This window comes from Ctenopharyngodon idella, chromosome 1 (assembly GCF_019924925.1).
Source record: "Ctenopharyngodon idella isolate HZGC_01 chromosome 1, HZGC01, whole genome shotgun sequence".
In the NCBI taxonomy this organism is placed as follows: Eukaryota; Metazoa; Chordata; class Actinopteri; order Cypriniformes; family Xenocyprididae; genus Ctenopharyngodon; species Ctenopharyngodon idella.
Genome location: NC_067220.1, coordinates 5,094,882 through 5,120,434, shown reverse-complemented (window position 1 = coordinate 5,120,434; position 25,553 = coordinate 5,094,882). Strand labels below are relative to the sequence as shown.

Sequence of the window (25,553 nt, the reverse complement as noted above, 5' to 3'; positions counted from 1 at the left end):
TCGGCTGAATGGATTCGAAAACGGTAAAACTCAACTGTTTAACTCTAGGGGAGTTGGAAAATGAGCCTATTTTCAAAAAAAGTGGAGTGTTCCTTTAAGACGAATCCGTATGGACATTTGGCCGGAAGCTAGATATTTTACTTTATTAACTGTTAAATATGGATATTTTTCTTACACAAACGCATCGCTTCACTTCAGAAGGCCTTTATTAACCCCCCAAAGCCGTGTGGAGTACGTTTATGATGGATGGATGGGTTTTTTGAGCTTCAAACAGGTGGTTTCCGTGCACTGCCATTATAAAGCTTGGAATTACAGGGTGATTATTAATATATCTCAGATTGTGTTCATCAGAAAGAAGAAAGTCATATACACCTAGGATGGCTTGGGGGTGAGTAAATCATGGGGTAATTTTCATTTTAAAATGAACTAATTCTTTAATGGCAGGTAGCAAAATCTGACAGGGAAGCAAAAATCGTAAATCAGGGGACATTTTACATTTTTAGGGGGAGCCATTGAATGCCGAAATCACATTAAGTGCGGATGGGGGTGCATTTCCCACATTTGTAATCACTTTTGAGCCCTTTGCTTTCCCTTTCGAATCCGTTCACGTTCATTGGGGAGGGAGGGAAGGGGGGCCACAGCAACACCCACAGACGCCAGCCCTGTCTCAGCTCATAGCACTATACATATTTGACATCTTCTGTAAAGATGTAAACAACTGAGACCACAGCAAGTTTCACTTCTACTCGCAAGTGTATCATGTGAAACCAGTTGAATTGTTCACCGCAAAGCTGGATGTCACACAATTTGAGCTTGATGATCTTTCCAGTGTTGAAGAAGATTCTGGTAATGACACACTTCTGATCTTTATTTACAAAAAATTATTTCGATGTAATTAAAGTAACCAATATCATAAAATGTGGATGTAAGGAAGGAATATTGAAAAGAATAAAAGACACATTTTAAAATATCACAATGACAAATAGCCTGTATAATTCAAATGAAGGTTAGTGTAAAATTACACCATAACTGTTTACTCACCATTGACAGTAACATTGAAACTCTTGTATTTGGTCTCTTCGCTGACAATTGTAAGTTGATAAAGTCCAGAGTCTGTGGTTCTGGTGTTTGTGATAGTCAGAGATCCGTCTGATCCAGCTCCATCTCTCATCAGGACCGTCATATGTCGAGTTGGTTTGCGTAAGCCTGTTAAACTCAGCTATTCTTGTGTTTCCAAACCTCCACAGTATCAACAAGTATTTCTGTACTTCAGTATTTAAAGTAACAGAATCTCCCACCATCACTGATAGTCTTCACTGCATCTGTCACATCTAGAAAACAAACAGAAATGTATTTTGTCACAGACTAAAGGCCTGTTCAAACCAAGAATAATAACTACAAAGATAACCATAATGATAACTTCATTAGTGTTCACCATCAGACCAGCTTGTGACATAAAATGACACAATACGGCTGTTCAGTATAATTGAAACAAACATTTTATTGAGATCTTCAATCAACTATAGACACAGATTGAGGCTCTGAGGCACACACAGCATATTAAATCATTTTCTGGAAAACACACACAGCTCATAATCAAGAGCTCCAATCCATAAAACATCCATATAAATATCCTGTTTATTAAAAGGTATAAATGAGAGCATTTACAGGACAGCAGAACTCAGTCAAGCTGTTTTGGTGGTTCTGAAATGATTCGTTCCTCATTAATGATTCTTCTTTTTGAGTGTCACGTGATATTTCTTCAGCACTCATTTTTGTGTGCTAACAGAAGTGAAACAAAACACTGTGGATCAGGCAGATTTCATTTTATTCACTTGACAAGTTATAATTTAATTCACTATCTGGCCACTGTTACACACACGCAATGCGAGTGGATGTCTGTTTATCACAGCTGATGCGCAACAAAATAATGCTTAATGAAAATAAAGCGCAGTTGATGAACGAACGACCAGGAAGAACAAAAAATGAAGGTACAGTACACACACGTAAATACAAAGTGTTCGTTGTTAGTCGCAAACAGCACAGCAGCTCCAGACAATCAAACCCAGTGTTACTCACATGAGAAGTGGGATCAAAGCAGTTTCAGGCCTTCCCTCTTAGCTCTCTCCAGCGCTGGAAAGCTTTTCTAATATAAACGCGGTCCTAAAGCACTTGCCCAGACATAAACCTTCATTCCAGAGATATTCTTTTGAGCTTTGTGTCTCATCATCTCTCGCTCTGCAGTTTTTTTTCTCCTTATTTTTGAAATCTCCCTCTTGCTCGCTCTCTCTCCTCGACCATCATACACCCCCTGATGCTGATTGGTTAGACGTTTGTTGTTGGTGTCGGCTGACTAACTTCCAAACAGTGGATTTGAAATTCTACTGAGTCCACCTTTAATGAGAAGACGAGCACTGGACTGCGGCAGTTTAGTTGGGAAATATTTATTTGGACCAAATGCTAAAACGGTATTTCACGGTCCGTGTAACGCTTCACAATTCATTTTTTAGACCATACAAATGCAAATGCAGAAATTAAAAATTGAAACCAGACTTTCATTTTTATTTATTTTTTTCATGTACTTCATTAATACTTTTGCTAAATTATGACTTTAGAAACAATCTTTTGAATGAAGGAAATCTAACCTATTTTCTATTTTTCCATTTTTTTTTTGTCTTTTAATTTGCGATGTGGGCTGTACCATTAGCAAGGGGGGTGTGGCCACGGACTAGGCTACTATCATTTCATTTAAGCGATTGTTTTACTTACACACTGCATGCGCGCTGAGTAGTTTTTAATAAAATAAAAAAAAAAATAAAAAAAAAAACTCGCGAGAAGCAGCGCTTGCCAAGATCCTTCACGTCAATCAAACATGAAAAATAAAAAGACTAGGCCTACTAAGTGAAAATATACTAAAAATTAAGCATAAATGTTTTTTTTTTTTTTTTTTTAATTCTGTTAGGTTTTTAGCTCTTGTTTGCAATACAATATTTGTACAGTAGGCCTAAAAGATGCAGATGTTTTCTCTAGCGGGCATTGTTACCACGGCAATCATCTTGAGCTTCCGCACTTCACGCTTCTGGTTCGCTTGAAACGCCCTTAAAGTCCCCGTGAACCGGAAGTTGAAAACGACTTTTCTCCAGTGTTGTGACGTATTTCCAAGTGAAACGGAATATCGAATATCGGGTTTTATTTTAGCGCTCCTCCTCTCCATCTCTCGCTCATAGCAGACTAGCGGTCGGAGGGGAGTGGTTTAAGCGTTTTCAACCCAAGCCGTCAAACTGACGTCATCAGAGAAGGGGCACCGTTGCAGAGGGGAGGAGCATTTTCAGATTTTGATTAAATATTACGAAGCCAAACAATTTTTTGTGTGGATTTACTTGCACGGACGAATTGTTCACCACAAAACCAGCAATTTGAGCTAACAAAATAAATAAGGTAAATTTTGATTTCATGTGTACTTTAAATCTAGCACAGTTATTAACTTAGTCAAGAGCATTGTGATTTATTTATTTATTTATTTTCAATTATTAATTTCAGTAAATAAATACAAGTACCTGGCTACTGATTTGGCACATTGCCCATCTTGTTTGTATTTATGTACTGACTTATTCGTTATTACTTTATTTAGCCTGGTGGTGTACCCAAATAATCTGGGAATTCAACATTCGTTAATGGACCGAAATAAATCATATAGTGCTCTTGACTTGCAGCGCTGTATTGTAACTACTACAAACGAGAGCTATAAACCTAACCATTTTTTTTTTTTTAAATGATGCATATTTTTTGTATATTTTCGCTTTGTGGTCTTTTTTATCTTTTGTGCTAAACTGTCTCGTGAAGGATCTTGGCAAGCGCTGCTGCTCGAGCTGCCCTCCATCTGCTGCCCTCCACTGAAAATGAACTGGGATCTCGTGGTTGTACTAATGTACCAAGTAAAATGCACCCCCTGACCAAGGGTATAAGGTATATTAATAAAATAAAGTAATAACGAACAATAATTACAAACAAGCTGGAATGTGCCAAATCAGCCAGGCCACCGGGATTTCACTTTTCCCGGCTGCTCGCGATGGCCAGTCCGGGACTGCCTTATTTAGCACAGTTATATTAATAGTGAAAATAATGGCACTTCAGGTGAAAAAGGTCATCCTCTGTGTTCAGTCTTTTAAACTAACGTCCTCAACGTGCACGCAGTGTAAATAAAACAGTTAGGCTACATCAATGAAATAGTAGCTGCTGTTCCGCGGCCACACCCCAGTGCTAATGGTACAGCCCACGGCCAAAATTACAAGACAAACAAATGGAAAAAAAAATAAAATCGGTTAGATTTCATTTATTCAAATGATTGTTTCTAAAGTCATAATTTAGCAAAAGTAAAATTGAAAAAGGGGAGAAAATGGCAAATATCAATTGATGATGTAACCGAAAAACAAGAAAAATGAACGCCTGGTTTCAGTTTTTCATTTTTGCATTTGCATTGTATGGTCTGAAACCTGAATTGTGAAGCGTTACACGGACCTTTCACAATCTGCTTTTCTCAAAATCATCACAGCTGATTGGGCCGCAGGTGATCACATGACTGATATTCAAACAGTTGTAGCTGCGAATGGCAGTTTACAGTACCCTACATGGTATTAACTTCTGCTTCTGCTCGTACCTGTGGAAGCAGTGGAAGCTGTCCTTCAAGAAGTTATAGCAGCGGCATGCGACGTGTTTCTCTAAAATTCTCTCAAGGGTATATTTACTTGGTCACTCTTATAGTTAGAAATATAGAAAAGTCACAATTCTCAGTTGGCGTCTCTCTGTTGTTTTTTGTGATTTCTTCACGTTTATGTCTGTCGGTTTCAGAATTCAGGTTCTACAACAACGTGCAGAACATGTTATTCTTTTTACTCTTATTGTTCGTGGACGGTAAGTGATCGATTTCCGTATCTTTAGTTTCGGTTTCGTTTTACACATGATCAGTTCTGAGGGAAGCGACAGAAACAGACCCAGACGAGTCTAATAATGAATAATGCGCGTTAAATGGTGAATCGCATTAAATACATTCACGCGCACAAACCCAGCACGAGCTCATAGTTTATGCATTTAAAAATTGTTGTAACTCATATTATTTCTGGAATTTGTTAATTTACAGGGTCTAACCGATTTTACCACACCCAATAAATTGTATAATTTGGACGCCGTTCCTGACGTCAGGAAAAAGGCAGAGCTGATATGTGCGTCTGTAAATCTGTCTCTGCTTTAGGTGTGTCTGGTGAAACCGAGTCCGTGATGGAAGGAGATTCCGTCACTCTACACACTGATATTACTGACATACAAAACGATGATACGATACTGTGGCTGTTTGGACCTAAAGACTCTGTCGTATCTCAAATAACGAGAAAGTCAGATTTTACTACACATTTTGTCACCGATGTTATGGGATTCAGAGGCAGATTACAGGTGGACCAAAAGACTGGATCTCTGACCATCAGAAACACCAGAATCAGACACTCGGGAAAATATAAACTAAGCGTCTCGAGAGAACAGACAACCACAAAGATATTTAATGTTACTGTCTTTGGTGAGTATCTCAAGTTTTTAATGAAGCGCTGTCTTTGTTAATAATTAGATATTTATCTTATTATAAACCATCTCAGACACCACAGTAGATATCAAAAATGTGACCCACCTAGTTTGACAATAATTAAATTAGGCCGACTTTAGGGTTAGTTCACCCAAAAATGAAAACTCACCCTCATGTCGTTCCAAACTCGTAAGACATCTTCAGAACATAAATCGAAGATATTTTTAATAAAATCTGAAAGATTTCTGTCCCTCCATTGACAGTCAACGCAACTACTATTTTCAAGGTCCAGAAAGGTAGGAAAGTTATCATTTAAGTAATCCATGTGACCCCAGTGGTTTAACCTCAGTTTTATGAAGCGATGTGAGTGCTTTGTTTGCACACACAAAAATAATAATAATAATTTACCACTTTATTCGAAAAATGTATTTCTCCAGCACGTGTTATTCATGGAAAAACATCTTGTCAGCACAACACACGTGACGTGGTGCTCTCATGGACATGCGCTGGTGATTTATATTTTGCAAAAAAGTTGTAAATTATGTTTTACGCAAACAAAGCTCTCGCGTCACTTCATAAAACTGAAGTTAAACCACTGGATTACTTTCATGATAACTTTCCTACCGATTCTGGACCTTGAATTTGGTAGTTTCATTAAAAATATCCTCATTTTTGTTTTAAAGATGAACAAAAGTCTTACAGTTTGGGAATGACATGAGGGTGAGAAAATAGTAACAGAATTTACATTTTTGGGTGACAAATCTTTAATCTAAATAATTACATGATGTAGCGATTAATTAGTCTAATTAATCGCACATCAAATTTGGCTGAGAAATTACTCCTAAAAGATGATTATTGTGTCATTATTGTGTAAAGCATCAAATAGACATTACAAAAAGTAGCTTAAGCAAGAAACATTTCATTTGATTCAACATAAATTTATTACACAAACTCTTTTGGACCATGAGGGTGAGTAAATGATGACTGAATTTTCATTTTTGGGTTTATTATTATTATTTTTTTTATTACTATGAGCCCCGCACATGTCACAGTAGGTCTCAAACACCAGGCGAAACAAAGAAGAGTAGATGAATACAGGCTTTATTGATAACACGTAGGAATAACACAACCATACAAGGACGAGAACGGACCAGGAATGAGGATGAACACAGGGCTTAAATACATGAAGCAAACAAAGGGAACTTAGAGAGATAATAAGACACAGGTGAATCAAATGAACTAATGAAACAGAATGGGGAAAACTAGGTCACAGGGGAAGCACAGAAACATGAGGATTTGTAACAGTTCGCCCCCTCCCGGATAGGCGCGTCCTCGCGCCGTAAGAGTCCAACTGAGGAGGGAGGGTGGGGGTTCTGGAGGAGGGCGGAGTAAAACAAAAAACAAGAAAAGAGTCCAGGGAACAGATAACACAGTTCAAGGGGGCGTGGAGGGTGGGAGGAGCCAGGGGAAGACCAGGAGCAGGATGAGCAGATGGAAATTCCAGAGTTCAGCCAGGATGGTGATCCACGGCGGAGTCGAGGGAGGGAGGAGCCATGGTGTTAACCTCCTCAACGAAACCATGGGGATGACTGATGGAGAAGGAGCCCAGAGCGCAGATGGATGGCCGACGACCAGGCACGACACCGCAGGCTTCGGAGGCTGTGAGGGAGACGTGGCGACGACCCCTTGAGGAGGAGCCGGGGTGCCAGAGGTCTGAGGTGGAACCGGAGGGAGGGCGGAGCCAGATGGAGCCGTAGGGGTGGAGAGGCGTCGCGCAGCAGACTACTCGTAAGTCTATGGCGAAGGCGTGACGACGTCCGACCAAGGTGTAGCCGGAGGTTCGAGGGAGCCCGGTGTAGCCGAATGGCCGATGGTCCCAGGCGGAGCCGAGGGGGGAAGGAGCCATGGCGGAGGAGTCTGGACGACGAGCCGAGGTGGAGAGACTGGATCGGAGGCAAGAGGCGGAGCTAAGGGGTCCAGGCATCCAGACGGCGCTGTTGAACGGCTGGCCCGAGGTGGATCCACAGCACAGAGGGCTGGTAGAGGAGAAACTGAGGTGCCAGCGTGAGACAGCGGCGACTGGGAAGAGGAACTGAATGGCAGCAGGAGAGGAGGCGGGAGAGGGAGGTTGGGAGGGAACACCGGAGACACAGGGCTGGACGGAACCAGCGGGGAGACGGACAGTTCTAGGCTGAACGGAACCAGCGGGGAAAGGAGACTCAGGGAATCCTCCTCTACAATACAGTCCTCGTAAAAAGAAAACAAATTGTCCAGCGCTTGCTCACCCTCTGTGGTGGGAATGTGGGCGGGGCTCCACTCCATCCCCTCGAACTCCACGAGGACTCCCACGTTGGCGCACGTTGTTGCCGGCTTACACACCTGGTCAGACGTCTGTCCTCGGGACTCCAGTTCTGAGGCGATGTGAAGCTCGGTCCCACTTGTCAGCTCCGGCTCGTTTCTCGCGGCAGGCTGATTACCTCCATCTGCGGTGGGCTCTGGCTTGTTGTCCGTGTCGCTGGGTGAAGGCAGGCTGAACTCTGGATGGGGAGCGGGGCTGGTGACTTTATCAGCGATGTCGATGGTAAATTGAGAATCACAGTTCACCAGCACCCACTCCACGTACTCTGCGAAATTCCCCCGAGGACCCACACCAGGCAGACGAGCTCCTGCTTTCGCGCTGAGGCTTATGTAGAAAAAAACACTCAGCGTTGCGTCCGGGATGTTGGTAAAGCACGCCAGATCTAAAAACCTTTGGGTGTGGGTCTCGAGGGACTGCTGCTCCTGGTCGATGTATAGCAGCTGGACAGCCGGTAAATCCATTTCGGTATCGGTCCGTTCTTCTGTCACAGTAGGTCTCAAACACCAGGTGAAACAAAGAAGAGTAGATGAATACAGGCTTTAATGATAACACGTAGGAATAACACAACCATACAAGGACGAGAACGGACCAGGAATGAGGATGAACACAGGGCTTAAATACATGAAGCAAACAAAGGGAACTTAGAGAGATAATAAGACACAGGTGAATCAAATGAACTAATGAAACAGAATGGGGAAAACTAGGTCACAGGGGAAGCACAGAAACATGAGGATTTGTAACAGCACATGACATGCAGGAAAAAAATAGTAGGCTAAATCGTGCGCACAATTTACTATTTCGTTCTCTTGATTTACTAAAACGTGCGCACAATTAACTGTTTCATTCCCTCGATTTATAAATCATGCGAACAAAATAGTAAATCATGTACAGTTTTTATGCATGTTTTGTGTGGGGCTCCATACTATGGAAATATGAAATTATTTATCTTTAGTGAAATTATACTCTAAATAAGAAACTAAAACTGCCAGTAGGTGCATGGCGGTAATTGTCTAAATGATTAAGTCATTGAATCATTTATTCGTTTAAACGGCTGATTCATTCAGGAGTGAAGTAAATGGTTCTCTTTATGAATGGTCCATTGAATCAAAACAAAATAACTTCTTATTTATTGAACTGTTGTCTAAAACATTTCTCTACGATAATTAAAAGCTGTAAATATCCGAGTGATGGCTGTATAAATTAAATGATAATTAATGTAATTGTACACTTTCCCAGGTACTATGAGGGTTTATACAGAGTAAATGATCCATAAGTTTCTGAGAAACTGTTTCGGCTTGTTTTCCAGGTGTGGTTGGTGAGACGGATGAAGTGAAGTCAGAGTCAGTGATGGAGGGAAAGTCTGTCACTCTGTGGAATGATGTTGAAGTACAGAGAGACGATCTGATGGTGTGGAGGTTTGGAGATAAAGGCATCCTCCTGGCTAAAATTGATGTGGAAACTAATGAAACCTCATTAAACAATGCTGACGAGAGATTCAGAGACAGACTGCAGTTGAATCCAAATGGATCTCTGACTATTAAGGACACCAAAACTTTACACACTGGACTTTATGAGCTACAGATCAGAGGCCGTGAGAGCGCACAGCGATTCCTTCTTTCTGTCACTGGTGGGTAACTCTGATTCTGTAAGGTGCAAGTCTTTCAGTGCCATGTACTATGATTAGATCAGATATTTGGACGAATCAGATCAGGGATGACATCAGAACCCAAAAGACTAACTCACCAGAGGTCAAATAAAGCCTGTGGTAAACAGTGTTTACTGTAAAATCTTACTCTTATTGTGCAAATTAAAAATTATCCTGACACATTCACTCTAATGACTGTTTCTCTTCAGCTGTTCCAGGTCTGTCTCCAGGTGTCGTAGCAGTGATTGTTTTTACTGTTTTGCTGGTGGTTGCAGCTGCTGTTGTGATTTACTATCGCCGCAAGGTCTCTGAACTACAGAAACAAATGGGTAAGAATTACAGCTGATACAGCAACAGGAGCTTTATTTATGCTACTGTAACAATATTTATTAGCTCAAAAGGGGAAACATTAATAATTAGTCATAACTCGTTATGATTAATTATAAATATTTGAATCAGTTAATCAAATTAACTTAATGTAGCTGAATTAATATTACAATCAATCTGTTCGGCCAGCGAACACTGGCCACAGAAAAATATCGCTTTCTTAGCTCGTAGCTGTGATCGAATCGTTATCAGGGACATTGGTTTTATAAGCAGACCAGAATCAACTCGCAAGAGTGTGCACACAAGTTTTATTTAACTAAATCACAAACTAAACTAACACACACAAACATACCATTCACGCAATGAGAGAGTGAAAAATGAATTTGAACCGTATCATAACAGGAGAATGAAACAATGGAAAGAGTAAATTAACAATCGCTGGACGAATGTTTCAATACTATAAAGCACCTTTGTTAACAACTCCAATCATGGAAAAGTTTGGACTTTAAAAAACCCCGCAGTAAAATCAAGAATCTGTGATTTGTTCATTCTCTTTAACCTTTATTTAATTGACAAAAGTACAAAGAAAACATTTCTAATGTTTAACCCAGCATTTTTTAGAGTGTAGCATTCTAAATTCCCAAACGATTATAAAGTGTAGTGAAAAGGAAAGGTGATGTGACACAGTGGTAAACATGCTTCTGTCCAAACTTTTTTGGAGTGTGTTGCAGTCATCAAAATCAAAAATTTGTTTATATTTACAAAATACAATTAAGTTGGTCAATAAAAACATTGTAAATCTTTGTACTTTTGTCAATTAAACAACAGTTAAAGAGAATTAAAGTGTTAGTTCACCCAAAAATGAAATTTCTGTCATTAATTACTCTCCCTCATGTTGTTCCTCACCCGTAAGACCTTTGTTTTGTTTTTGCACAGAAAAAGTATTCTAATCTCTTCATAACATTAAGGTTGATCCACTGCAGTCACATGACTGTTTTAACGATGTCTTTAGTACCTTTCTGGACCTTGAAAGTGTTGATTATATTGCTGTCTATGGACGAGTCATAAACCTCTCAGATTTCATCAAAAATATCTTAATTTATATTCTGAAGATGAACGAAGGTCTTACGGGTGTGGAAACGACATGAGGGTGAGTAATTAATGACAGAATTTTCATTTTTGGGTGAACTAACCCTTTAACACAACATTTTCTTGATTTTATTGCATTTTACAAAACGTCTCATCTTATTTGGAATTGGGGTTGTATTATTTCTGAAAGTACAGTTTCTGTATAAATGTATGTATGCCACCCATGTGAGTTACGTAATTCAGATGTCCACCCGCACACTCGCTTCATCGCATGAACACATTTTTATGTCTGTTTCTATGTGCTGTTGTGACGGGTGAAGTGAAGAACGTGCCAGCGACAGAGGGAAAATCTGTCATTCTACGCGCTGATCTTACTAAAATAGAGAAAGATGATACGATACAGTGGTATTATGAAGATGAAGACAATCGCATTGCTGAATTCAAAGCAGGGGACAGAAGTCCAGATACATTTCCAGGAGCTGATGGGAGATTCAGAGGCAAACTGAACTTGGATAAGACTGGAGATCTCTCCATCACAGACATCAGGACTATTTACTCTGGACTCTATATACTAAAGCTCAGCAACAGCAGAAGAACCAAATACAAGAGATTCAGCGTTTCTGTGAAACGTGAGTTTATCAAGTCCTTATGTGTGTTAATGGTTGTGCGTTGTGTGAACAATTTAGATGATCAGAAATGAACTTTTCAAAGCACTCAAAATTAAAATTAATTTTAGTTACTTATAGACTTTAATTACTTTTAATTTTAATTAGTACCATGCTACAATTCAAAGAATCTTACGTTGTCAAGAATAAAATCATATTGATATGAGAATGAAGTCATAAAATTGGCATAATAAAAAAGGCATAATACTGCATGAATAAAGCAGAACTATGTCGTGGGGGGGGGGGGGGGGGTCACAGTATTATGAGAAAAGACAATACTACAGGCTAGTATAGTTTACACAACTCACTTTGAGTAGTTCACATCTTTAACTGTAAAAACTGTACAATTTAAATAAGTGCAGTATAACTGAGATGAAATTAACACAAGTTTACACTAATTTAAACATCTGTAACTGTCAAACTGTTTAAGTTTAGTGTGATAACGGCATAATTTCACATAAGACATGTAATGTCACTTACAGTTGGTTTCAAATGTCTGTGAGCACAATGATCTATTTCATTAAGTTAGCTTTATCTCAAATGATACAAAATAATAATTTAGTTCTTGGTACATGTCAGACTACCTTAAAAAATTGTCATCTGTATGTATCACTCCAAACTAAATTCATTCCGTTTTCTGCACTTCTGCATTTCTCTTGTTTTATATGCTGCTGTGACATGAAGCAAAGGAAGAGTCAGTGAGGGTGGGAGGATCTGTCGCTCTCCGGCCTGACCTCTCTAATGCTAAAATTGAAACAGATGAACTTATTCTGTGGACGTTTGGAGCTGAAAAGAGTCTTGTTGCTACAAATGCTGCAAGGCCAAATAAAACTGATGAAAGATTCACAGACCGAGTGGAGCTGGACGAGGAAACTGGATCTCTGACAATCAGTAACATCAGAGCTGAAGACGTTGGACATTATAAACTACAGATCATCAACAGCAAAGAGACCAAAGGCTGGAGAGTCAATTTGATTCTCAATGGTGAGTAGAACAACATTATTATAGTCACTAACTATACAGTATATTGATTTATACAATATTTCTGGTGCTCAAATCTGATTGGTCGAGCAGTGGTCCTCTTGTTTGCACGTTCCATGTGAGTGTTGTGGAGCACATTGAAAATCTGAGCTCATTTCATCCCGGAAATAAAGTTTTAAGATTTTGAAAAAGTTGTTCTTGTAATGAGACATCTAGTGTTCTCAGACTTCCCACTTTATATCCAGTGGTTATTTCAGTGTATTTTTAAAGTAGTAGTTCTGTATTTATTAAAGGGGTCCTATAATGCACCTTTCACAAGATGTAATATAAGTCTGTGCCTGGTGTCCCCCCACAGATCATTTAGTAACAGCTTGTTAAATTTGCCCCTATTTGGGTGTGAGCAAAAACACGCCGTTTTTGTGGGTGTCCCTTTAAATGCAAATGAGCTGCTGCTCCCGCCCCCTTTCCAGAAGAGGGCGGAGCTTTAACAGCTCGCGCTTCGGTCGCTCAACAACAACAAAGCTGGAGAATCTCACGCAGACAAAATGACGACGGTGTTCAGCCTTACATTGTTCAAACCGGAGTCGGACACTGATGGAGAGACTCAGGAAGAAGTTACAACTTTTAGACGTTTCTGAATGATTAGTGGATAAATTTATGTAGTTGCTGTGGAGTTGATTCAACTCATCGACTAGCATGTGCCGTCATGTTAATCTTTTGTGTTGAATTGACCCTCGTTTGTGAAGCAGTCCGGTGTAAAATGACGGCATGTCAACAACAACTCTTCCTCTTCTCTAAAGCAGCCCAACATGGCCCCGCCCCCTTTGTTGCGTGTTCTCGAGGGCGGGGTTTATGTAAATTTTGGGGTTGTGATGTCACCAACCTGGGAAGAAGCTCGCTGTAGTCCCTACTAGCCATTTGTTGTAGTCCTTAAACAGTGATTTCTGTAAAAGAAAATATCTCTCTTTGCATTGAACTGTGAGCGTCGTAACTCTGCAGATGTTGTTTATGCTCAAACAGCAACATTACACACTAACTAAAGTTAAAAAAGTGAAATCATAATCAAGGACCCTTTAAGTAAGGGGAAATATACAGGTACAGTCAGACAGTCATTACAGCAAAATGATCTCCGGCAGTGATCCCGTATCGACCTTCTCTCCTTCTCATCTCACTATTCACTAACGCTCCAGTGGGCAGCACTAGAGAATGCGATGATGTAGAAATATCCATTGATCTTCTTCTGCAAAGGTGGTCTTTCACATTACGATGATAATCACACACTTTTCGAAGTTGTTTTCTGACCTTGGTTTCTTTAAAAGCTGTTTTTGGAACTTACAGGATATTTGTACAATATAACGACCTCTTAACTGTCAAAAGATCAAAGAAATTTTGAATTCTCAGTTCATGACCCCTTTAGGTTTTGAAGGGAAAAACATCTGTAGCGATTCCCACAGACCTCATTTCTGTCTTACATTTTCTGTTATTTTCAGCATTTCTACTGAACTGTTGTGTCTTCTTTTTGTTGTGTAGCTCATCTGTATGTAGATGAATATGTCACAACACTGTCATTGTCTCTGTATTTCAGATTCCACAGGGAATGAACCAGCGACTGCAGCGACATCACTGTTGTAAAATCAAGGGGAGGAATCGACTTCAGTTTGAGATAAGACACACCCACCAGTGTCAATCACTTTGACATCATCAACATGTGAGCACCATATACAACACCAAAAACACATTTCTTTCCTTCTTGTGAAAGTGAGAAACCGGTTTCTGTCGAGCTGTTAAACGTGCGGGTAAAACGTTTCTTTGGTTGGTGGTTGATGAAACTCTTTCATAAATCATTTCACTAATGTTACACGTCATACATGTTGCTTGATTAACAAAATACTGCTTTGATTCTCACATCTTTAATATTGTGCAATCGTAAACTGCGAGATAGAAATTTCATATAAAGATGTGGGAATCACTGAATGTGTACTTTGAAAAATCAAGGAGTGGGCAGTGCAATGGGGATACTTGATTGAAAGAATTGAGCGCAATGGTCAAACATGTCCGTCTAGTGCGTGTTTACATAGAAAAACTATGGAAGAGCAGCAAAGACGAGCTCTGTGAACTAGACTTGAGGCTTAGAAACTCCTACAGACACTAAACTCTCTGATGAAGAAGTATTTATAGCTGCAAAAGAGATGTAGATGACTACGTCCATCAGGAGACAGACTGTACTCTAAGATGTCACATTTGGCAGTTTTTGGTCCAATAATCTGTTTCTTCTAAATTAAGCAGAAGGAAAACACTAGTCGTTAAGCTGGTACCGTCTATGCAGTCCATTAGATGGAGAATTGGTAGATTTCATCAGGCCTCGAGGGAATATCAAGCTGAGTATCATCAGTGTAACAATAAAAGCAAACCAGAAAAAGGGGAAGCGTGCCTTAGAATGAGAATGGATTTGTTTTGTCTGTCGTCGAAAAAAAAAAATGCTTGATTTCTCTTTTTGTATTAATTACACTGATTTACATCTGTATATACATCTGTACTGTATTAGTCTACTTTTTCCTGTTACTGTAGTTCTGTTGCCTTTATTAGTTAATGATAATGGAAATTCTCCATTTCAAGGTTTTTAATTGTCACTGGACAATGTTGGGTAGCAGTAATTTTTTACTATTGCTATAATGTAATAACTCTTGTTGAATTTGTGCTGGTCAGGACAATCTGACCAAGAAAGCATGGACAAATAACTAATATTATTTAATAAACTGCTCATTTTGACTATCACTTCTTCTCCTGCCTCTGTCTGATTGATTGATTGATTGATTGATATAGTAAAATAATCAATGGAGCAAATACCACAGTGAGAGAGTGGTTAAAAACAGAAAGTGTTTTCATATTCAGTCACAAGATGGAGCTGAAATGGCATCCTCCACATTAGCAGAGTCATTGTTGTCAGATTTCATTGGTGATTTAAATATGAAATTTAATCGAAAGCTTGGCAAACAGCTTTGGACAATCTGATGTTTCCCCATTCAGAGAGATAGGAGCTGCACTTGCATGCCCGAGAGGAGTTTGAAACGCTATGTGTGACGTCACAGTGCTCAGGCCCTGACTAGAGGGTCTTTCATTCATTCATTCATTCACAAAAACAGATTTACAGAAATAGAGCAAGTGGTAAGTGTGATTATCAGGGCCAGAATATGCGCCCATATTAATATTGGCTTACAACATTTATTTCAAATGTCCATTTAATCTTTCATATTTGACCATTTCTTTACAACAGAAATGCTACAACCACTGTAATTCCTTGAACAAGAACATGTGGACTTCAACGAAACCTTAAACTTTTATTTTCATTCTGCTATGTTATTTCCGTTGCAGAGCTTCTGTGTTTACGTCCGAACGTGGGCTCAGTATTGGCCGGCGATACATTAAAGATACATATGAAGCAGCTACCGATGCGATACGATTCACCTCTATTAAGGTGCAGTGCGATCCGATTTTGATTCAATTCAACACAACGTGATTCAGTGCAATACAATGCAATGGAAAAAAAAATATGCTATGCAATTCAATGCTCTAAACTTTATTTTTTCTCATTGTTTTTTTCCCCCTAATTACTGTTAAAATTATTATTATCAGTAGTAGTAGTAGTTACATTAAGACATTATACCATACAATAGTAGTACACAGTTTCTTTGGTTCAGAAAGAGCAAATCATAAATGAACTTAAATGCCTCTGACTTCTAACGCATGGCCCTTTCACAAACACTGTAGTGTCATGTTAATCTAGATTCTGTGACTCTCAGGACACGCCTCGGTCTCTGTAGTGTTGTGTGACACGTCATATTCACGCAGCAGCAGTGTGATGAGAGAACACGCTTGAGAAACAGTTTACAGAGGAGAAATCAATCTACATATAAAATACTGGTCACAAATTATTGTTCACTTCCTAAATAATAAAAGTATAGTGCATCTACTAATAATTATATATAAGTAAATCATTTTTTACTGATGCAGATATGTTAGAAACGATGCATCGCGATACAAATGCCAACTTGATATCTGATGCACACGTTTTTAAATCAATGCATCGCATCGAATCTCTAAGAATCTGAACTCAGATGAGTAGTTGGTTAATTGTTTACACAATAAGTGTAACATACATTGACGTCGACTCACTGAATGTGGCACTTGATGGTCATAAACTCTCTTATATACAGTCTGACAAATTAAAAGTTCTCTTGTCATTTACTCACTCTCATGTCATTCCTACATGAGGGAGTGTAAAAATGACTAAATGTTTTGATAGTGCACTTGTGGACAAGCCTTAACATACTGAACTCAGATCTTCTTTACTCAACAGCAGAATCTCTAAAATTCATTTGTATTTTTTCCTCTGGAACCTGAAAGGAAAATCACAGAAATGAGAGAAGATGTGGAGGTCACATATAGTCCAGTTATAGTCTAGAAGAATTTATGCTGTGCACTGTATATGTGAATAAAAGTCTAAATTAAATCAAAGCAATCATATCTCTTCACAAGACTCGGATTCATTTTATAATGCCTTTATGACCTATCTGGATCTTCAAAGTTTTGGTTGGATGACGATGTACAACTACTCACCATGTGTAATAACACTGAATTCCTTGTATTTGGTTCTTCTGCTGCTGATTTCAAGAAAAAAAAATGTCAGAATTGCAAGAAAAAAATCAGAATTGTAAACTTTTATCATGCAGTTCTGATATTATGACTTGCAATGGTTCATTTCTTTATATCTCACATTATTTATATTTTTATCTTTATATTTTACATATAATATGTAAAATACTGTATAATTTATCTTTATAATAGTTTATCTCTCAATTAAAAAAAAAAAGTCGAAATTTCAGGCAAAACAAAGGTCAGAATGAGTTATAAAGTCAGAATTGTATGATACAAACTCGCAACTGTGAGAAAAACAGTCAGAATTAAGAGATAAAAAGTTACAATGACCTTTTTTATTTATTTTTATTCAGTGGCAGAAGCAAACTTCCATAGATAACGGTGTCATTTTCAAAAGATTGCATATTCAGGGGTCCATACACCGCCGAAATACATAAAAAGTTTAATGTTTTTAATTTGAAAAGTGTGTCATGTAAAGAGCCCTTATTTTATATACACTCAGACTCTAGATCCACATTAATCATGATAAAAATGACAACATCTTTTTCACTCTTTACCGAGAGTCTGGGGTCCCACAGGGCTCCATTTTGGGGCCTGTTCTGTTCTCTCTGTATATGCTCCCCTTTGGACATATTTTTAGGAAATTTGGTATTTCTTTTCATTGTTACGCAGACGATATGCAAATTTATCTGCCTTTGAAATGAAAAGATACTTGTTCTTTAGCGCCTCTATTGCAGTGTCTTGAGGAAATTAAGGCCTGGATGGCACTAAATATCCTTAATTTTAATGAACAGAAAAGTTAGGTTTTTTACACCTGTGAGTCAGTAGATTTGAATCTTGGTGAACTGAATCCAGTTGTGAAGCCATATGTAAAAAACATAGGTGTTATCATAAATTATGATTTTAAATTGGACAAACAGATTAACTCGGTAGTTAAATCTACAAACCCGATTCCAAAAAAGTTGGGACACTGTACAAATTGTGAATAAAAAAGGAATGCAATGATGTGGAAGTTTCAAATTTCAATATTTTATTCAGAATACAACATAGATGACATATCAAATGTTTAAACTTAGAAAATGTATCATTTTAAGGGAAAAATAAGTTGTTTTTAAATTTCATGGCATCAACACATCTCAAAAAAGTTGGGACAAGGCCATGTTTACCACTGTGTGGCATCCCCTCTTCTTTTTATAACAGTCTGCAAACGTCTGGGGACTGAGGAGACAAGTTGCTCAAGTTTAGGAATAGGAATGTTGTCCCATTCTTTTCTAATACAGGCTTCTAGTTGCTCAACTGTCTTAGGTCTTCTTTGTCGCATCTTCCTCTTTATGATGCGCCAAATGCTTTCTATGGGTGAAAGATCTGGACTGCAGGCTGGCCATTTCAGTACCCGGATCCTTCTTCTACGCAGCCATGATGTTGTAATTGATGCAGTATGTGGTCTGGCATTGTCATGTTGGAAAATGCAAGGTCTTCCCTGAAAGAGACGACGTCTGGATGGGAGCATATGTTGTTCTAGAACTTGGATATACCTTTCAGCATTGATGGTGCCTTTCCAGATGTGTAAGCTGCCCATGCCACACGCACTCATGCAACCCCATACCATCAGAGATGCAGGCTTCTGAACTGAGCGCTGATAACAACTTGGGTTGTCCTTGTCCTCTTTAGCCCGGATGACATGGCGTCCCAGTTTTCCAAAAAGAACTTCAAATTTTGATTCGTCTGACCACAGAACAGTTTTCCACTTTGCCACAGTCCATTTTAAATGAGCCTTGGCCCAGAGAAAACGCCTGCGCTTCTGGATCATGTTTAGATATGGCTTCTTTTTTGACCTATAGAGTTTTAGCCGGCAACGGCGAATGGCACAGTGGATTGTGTTCACCGACAATGTTTTCTGGAAGTATTCCTGAGCCCATGTTGTGATTTCCATTACAGTAGCATTCCTGTATGTGATGCAGTGCCGTCTAAGGGCCCGAAGATCACGGGCATCCAGTATGGTTTTCCAGCCTTGACCCTTACGCACAGAGATTGTTCCAGATTCTCTGAGTCTTTGGATGATATTATACACTGTAGATGATGATAACTTCAAACTCTTTGCAATTTTTCTCTGAGAAACTCCTTTCTGATATTGCTCCACTATTTTTCGCCGCAGCATTGGGGGAATTGGTGATCCTCTGCCCATCTTGACTTCTGAGAGACACTGCCACTCTGAGAGGCTCTTTTTACACCCAATCATGTTGCCAGTTGACCTAATAAGTTGCAAACTGGTCCTCCAGCTGTTCCTTATATGTACATTTAACTTTTCCGGCCTCTTATTGCTACCTGTCCCAACTTTTTTGGAATGTGTAGCTCTCATGAAATCCAAAATGAGCGAATATTTGGCATGACATTTCAAAATGTCTCACTTTCAACATTTGATATGTTATCTATATTCTATTGTGAATAAAATATAAGTTTATGAGATTTGTCAATTATTGCATTCCTTTTTTATTCACAATTTGTACAGTGTCCCAACTTTTTTGGAATTGGGTTTGTAGTTTTTTCCAATTGAGACAACTCACCAAGGTGAAATCTTTCCTGTCTTTTAAAGACTTTCAAAGAATTGTTCATATTTTTATTTCAACTTGCCTGGATTATTGTAATGGCCTCTATATAGGTATTAGTCAGGCCTCTCTCCAGACTGCAGATGGTCCAGAATGCAGCAGGTACACGAAAGTGGGAACACATCATCCCCGTTCTCGCCTCTCTCTTTACTGGTTACCTGTCCATTATAGGATTCATTTTAAGATTTTGGTATTTGTTTAAATCTCTTAATGGTTTAGCACCTAACTATCTTTCTGACTTGATTAAGCTGTATGCTCGGCTAAGAGCACTTAGGTCCGCTGACCATTTGCTTTTAGCTGTCCCTCGGGTAAAGTTGAAGAGCAGGGGTGACCGAGGCCTTGCAGCGGCGTTCCCGAAGCTCTGGAATAGTTTGATCCTCTACATTAGACAGGCTTTAAATCTAGCCTAAAAACTTATTTTTTATAGTCTGAGCTGCTTTCTTTTATTGTTCTTATTGTCTTCTTTTGTGGTGTTGACTGTTTGTATCACTGAGATTTTTATTCTTTTATGTGTGTACAGCACATTTGTTCTTTTTAAAAAGTGTTTTATAAATAAACTTTAAGACTGTTTTTGACCAGTGAAAATTGAGCTTTTTGAAGATGCTCTTGCTCTCCAAAGTGAATAAATTTGAAAACTTTTTTGTGTTGTGATGTGGACTGTAAAAATAGAGGTATTTGATGATGTATGTTTTGTCACATGACGCATGTGTACCCATAGATATTTATGGCTGTAGCAGCATGTTGTATCTGGTATTTAAGAGGTTCAGTTGTTGTTCAGACATCAGAATGAGAAGGAAATCTGAAGTGATTTTGACCATGATCCACTTCAGCTGTAGCACAATAAAGCTCATTATTTTTCTCTTGCTGTATCAGCTGTAATACTCACGGTTTTGCCTTCCTCGTTTAGAGATCTTGTGGTGATAGTATAAAACAGAAGAAACTGCAGCAGCAACAGCAAACACCGGCAGCAGAACGACAACAACTATTTCTGCTACAGCACCTGGAGGCAGACCTGGACCTGAAACGAATGGTCCTGTAATGATAAGACAGACAGTCATTAGTTTTCACAGACATCTGATAAACAATCATTACTTTAAAATACTTACAGTATCAATGAATATCTATCATAAAGTCTGGTCACTACTTTGATTGGCCACGAGGATCTTATTTCATATAACAGCACAGGAACGTTTATCATAAACCTGTCTATGTTCAATTACATTTCCTTATTCTACAGAACGACTGATCCTGCTTTGACTTGTTTTGGAGTTATAACTACTGGTGGCATGAAACTAAAAATATCTGCTCATAATGTGTGTGAAATCAAACATAAATCAATCATCAAAATGGGTTGTTCTGAATATCAGTCATGTGATCACAGTTGTGATTAGATACAGAACAACAGCATGACTGTGATATTGAGAAACTACAACACTGTAAAACTGATGAACACATTATAACTGTATTTGCTGCACTTTAAAACTCAGTTTAATTTAGTTTAATTTATAAATCAAAAACACATTTAAAACTATTTATTCTGAAAAGTAAAAAAGTATCCTCACCACAGATGACAATTTTGAATATCGTTAATGGGTTCCAAGCGTTCTGATCGATCTCTAGTTCATAAAGTCCAGAGTCTGTGATTCTCATGTTCTTGATGGTCAGAGATCCAGTCTGATGATTCAGCTTCAGTCTGTCTCTGAAACTCTCAGTGTCATTGAAGGGATATGAGATCTCATTACTATCAATTTCAGCAATGATTGAGCCTGAATCTCCAAACCTCCACTTTATAAGATTAAATTTCTCTCTTAAACGAGTGTCTAGAGTGAGAGAATCTCCCTCCATCACTGACACTGTCTTCACTCCATCTTCATCAAACACTCCTGAGGAACAAACACAAACAGTCAATCAGAAATTAAACTCATAAACACAGAACAGTCTTGATAAAGTAATATGAGATCTGATATGATCTTATGTTAATCAAGTCAAATCACCTTTATTTTTATAGTGATTTATACAATACAAATGATTCAAAGCAGCTTTACTGTGATGAATTCTGAGGAGTGACAGAAAGTCTTTATAATCAAGCTCTCAATGTGTTTTTCCTCTTTGGAAAGTCATCAAAACTTTCACAGAAGGTCAAGATTTTGTTCTTTTGCTATTGGAGCAAATGGGAACGCAATATATGATCCATTCACCACTATAGAAGTTTACCAAACTACTTCTGAAAAATGAGGAAAGGCTCCATAAATAATGAATATTTGCTTGTTGAACATTGAATCTAGTTTAATTCCTGAAACAAAACAAATATGAACATTTCTCAAATAAAAAAAAGTATTCTCACCATGGACAGTAACAATGAATGTCTTAAATAAGAGCCCATAGTTGTGATGATCCATCATTAGATGATAAAGTCCAGAGTCTGTGATTCTCGTGTTGTTGATGGTCAGAGATCCAGTCTGATCATTCAGCTTCAGTCTGTCTCTGAATCTCTCATCATTAGTAATGAGTGAGTCTGAATTTCCAAACTTCCACCGTAGTATATGAAACTGCCCTCTTAAACCAGTGTTTAGAGTGAGAGAATCTCCCTCCATCACTGACACTCTCTCCACATCAGCTCCAAACACTGCAGAACAAACACAAACAGTCAATCAGAGATTAAACTCACATCAAGAACCAAGAATCAAAAGAGCTAACAGACAAAAACATTATAGATATTTTGACAGAGAAACATGGTTCAGTGTTTTTGATTTGTTTTCTAAAACATTTAAGCTCTGAAATACTTATTTAAGGATGGCTTGCATTTTTTTTCTATTTATGAACATATTTACCAGCAACAAAGCAGTTTTTGGTTGACTCTTGCTGATATAGTGCACTAAACTGACATGCTCTATACAGCAGTTACAGAATGAGTGAACAACTGAGAGATTTTCACTGGTTTGAATGAATGTGTTTTTACTGAATGTACTGTTACATGAGCTCAAAAAGCGTCTATGTCTTTAAAAAACTTTAAGTAAACAAACCAGCACTCGCAGAAGTGGAGAACTTGTACAATTTCATGATATGCTAATGAAGTACAGCTAATGCTAAGTGCTCAAACTGAAAGTCAACAGAAATCACACACTTACCACAGACTATAAATAAAAACAGGGAGATTTTTGAAAGGTTCTTCATATTGTTGTAGATTCCAACAAAATTTGAAAGACTGTGGAGAAAGACAGAAATCCTGATGGCGGAGGGAGGTTCTTCTTCCTCCTCTTCCTCTTCTTCTTCTTCACACTGGATCATAAACTTTAGTAAAGCATTACTGCCATCTGTTTTTTGCATCGACCCTTTTCACTCTCAGACTCAGAGTCAGATAAAGATTACAATAAGATAAGATTAAGTTAAGAAAAAGACAAAAAGAAAAATACACAGAGAAATAAAATAAAATAAATAAATACATTAATTAATTAAAAACTCTTTAAATGATGACTTGGCAAATTCTTTCCATACTAAAAAATTTATACAAAAACAAATTTTATTAAACTAAACATTAATCATGGCTTACAACAAATGAATCAACACTTTCTAACAAAATATAACAATACAAAAACATAAATGCTATTTAAAAATATTTAATTGAAATAACAGGTCTTTTTGTGCCTATAATTAACATTACAGGACAAATATCACAGAGAACGTTCATCAGGGGATATCAATATTGGAAAATAATACTGGAAATAATATTGTAAAAATATAAAATTACTGCTTTACAATATCAAGCTGACATTATTTAACACAGAACACATAAGAAAATAGTATCTGATTTTGCAGATAGTTTGTTTGATCAGCAATTTCTGATATAAAAGTGCAACAATACAATCATTAACTTCTTCATTATTATTCAGTCATGTGATCGTTTAAATAATTAATGTAGATCAAAGGGTCAAAAATCAATCATCATACACACCATTGTTGCTGTGATTTTTGCGATTAAAATTTGTGGTGGTAATTTCCAGAAATTTGCAAAAAATTTGCATATATAATATATATATAATTACATTGACCATATTATGATAGTCACACATGACAACAGAACAAACAAAATACACAAATCTCGTTTAATTTGGTATCTTACTGAAAAGGCTAGTCCATCTTTAATAACATGATCACTTATTAGGGTTGGAAATATGATCAAAATCTCACAAGTAAACCACAGCAATAAACAACTGCATACTGTACATGAACAACGTCTGTATTCTTGTGAAAATAATTATTACAGCTTTAAATAAATTAGTGATAATTCAAAAAGTGTTATGAAAAATGTCATGAATCTTCTACAGGTCAGTGTGAATCAATATCCTTTATTTTAAAAACATCATACAAAAATGACACAAAACAAGTGTGGCATAATAAATACTTCAGGCTGTCGCTTCCACAGGAAACTCTCCATCCTCTCGCTCAGACAAACATCTGAAAGCTCACTTTAGTCTCCGTCAGTGACTCTATTACTGCTGCTAGATGTCGTGGTACAGCAGATCATATTTGGGAATGTTTCTCGGGTCTATCGGGCTTCGGACGATCAGTTTTCCTCTCATGGCGCCGCGATAGATCACTTCAATCAGATCCATGAAGTCCTGTTTGGTTTTGAAGCTTCCCACAAACTTGGTGTGATCTGGAGATCTGAATGTGTGGAAGTACATCAAAATATGAGAGGAGAGATATATTAATAACCTGATTCAAATATGATGTATGAAGAGGAAACTATGAGTAAAGTCTGATTTAATACGTTCCTAACATGCTTTTTAACATGTTTTACCACATTGCTATGTGCTAACATGATTTCTAGTATGTTTCTACCACGATGTAACTGCTATCATGTTTCTAACATACTGCTAATATATTTTAACATGATTTAGTACAGTACAAGCATGGTTTAACATGTTTCCAGCATGATTTAGTATGTTTCCAGCATGCTTCAGCACATTGTAAATCTAAATATAAACAGATGTCACATGCTCATGTTTATCAATCCTCACCCGTAGTCGACCTTCATGTGCTGCCCGTTGAAGAAGAACACTGTTGAGGGAATGAAGCTGATGTCGAAGTATCTGGTATAAACCGGCGCCGTGTCCACATCCACCAGATACACACTCGCCATGTTACTCAGATCATGAGCCGTCTTTGACAGCTGTCAATCAACACAAACACGACTGTGTTTACTGTAATACTCTACATGAGAGGAGGCGCTACAGATGATATATATAGCAAGTAACGTAATAATAGAGTAAATATAAAGATCATATTAACTCACGATCTCGTCCAGCTGCAGACACACGGAATCTTCATCTCTGCCGAATCGCAGCACTAAAACCTTCTCAGCGACCGTTTTAATCGCGTCATCGATGTCTTTTTTACACGACAGTTTAGGAAGAAAATAGCTCATGACGATTTAACTTACAATTATGAACAAAATTAACGCGTTTGAACTCCAGCGGATGTTTACTAGTGTGTGATGATGCACCACTAAATATGAGCCGACTAGAAACGCCATCAATAGTTCCTACATTCTTTGCATATCGCAAGATAAATGTGTTGTGTTACTATTAGTGATAATACTTATTTTACTATTTTAAATAACATGAATAGACTTCACATCAGGGCATTCAAGCTT

General features: G+C 38.0%; 2 protein-coding genes across 5 annotated transcripts; one reads left to right on the top strand and one right to left on the bottom strand.

The window, feature by feature from the left end:
* The first annotated feature begins 2,806 nt into the window (after positions 1-2,806).
* LOC127518974 (uncharacterized) lies at positions 2,807-15,143 on the top strand. 4 transcript variants are annotated; one of them, XM_051906294.1, is made up of 8 exons: positions 2,807-3,191; positions 4,813-4,911; positions 5,249-5,566; positions 9,235-9,555; positions 9,783-9,902; positions 11,310-11,618; positions 12,339-12,638; positions 14,221-15,143. In XM_051906294.1, the coding sequence occupies exons 2-8, from the start codon at positions 4,878-4,880 to the stop codon at positions 14,265-14,267; spliced, it is 1,449 nt and encodes a 482-aa protein (XP_051762254.1). In that variant the 5' UTR covers positions 2,807-3,191; positions 4,813-4,877; the 3' UTR covers positions 14,268-15,143. The 4 variants fall into 4 exon arrangements, with proteins under 4 accessions (XP_051762254.1, XP_051762271.1, XP_051762246.1 ...); XM_051906286.1 differs by lacking the exon at positions 2,807-3,191 and adding an exon at positions 4,624-4,735 and having other exon boundaries at positions 4,849-4,911; XM_051906304.1 differs by lacking the exons at positions 2,807-3,191; positions 4,813-4,911 and adding an exon at positions 4,627-4,735.
* Positions 15,144-24,223: 9,080 nt separating this feature from the next.
* txnl4b (thioredoxin-like 4B) lies at positions 24,224-25,437 on the bottom strand. Its single transcript, XM_051906471.1, has 3 exons — positions 25,194-25,437; positions 24,919-25,070; positions 24,224-24,562 (listed from the first exon to the last, which is right to left on the bottom strand). The coding sequence occupies exons 1-3, from the start codon at positions 25,323-25,325 to the stop codon at positions 24,397-24,399; spliced, it is 450 nt and encodes a 149-aa protein (XP_051762431.1). The 5' UTR covers positions 25,326-25,437; the 3' UTR covers positions 24,224-24,396.
* Positions 25,438-25,553: the final 116 nt, after the last annotated feature.

Bases quoted from the DNA above. Each gene is read 5' to 3' on its own strand.
- LOC127518974 (XM_051906294.1), top strand. From the start codon at position 4,878: ATGTTATTCTTTTTACTCTTATTGTTCGTGGACG. The intron at 5,567-9,234 runs GTGAGTATCTCA...CTTGTTTTCCAG, and splicing joins ATTTAATGTTACTGTCTTTG to GTGTGGTTGGTGAGACGGAT. The intron at 9,556-9,782 runs GTGGGTAACTCT...GTTTCTCTTCAG, and splicing joins ATTCCTTCTTTCTGTCACTG to CTGTTCCAGGTCTGTCTCCA.
- txnl4b (XM_051906471.1), bottom strand. From the start codon at position 25,325: ATGAGCTATTTTCTTCCTAAACTGTCGTGTAAAAAAGACATCGATGAC. The intron at 25,071-25,193 runs GTGAGTTAATAT...GTTGATTGACAG, and splicing joins GTCTGCAGCTGGACGAGATC to CTGTCAAAGACGGCTCATGA. The intron at 24,563-24,918 runs GTGAGGATTGAT...CCACACATTCAG, and splicing joins CACATGAAGGTCGACTACGG to ATCTCCAGATCACACCAAGT.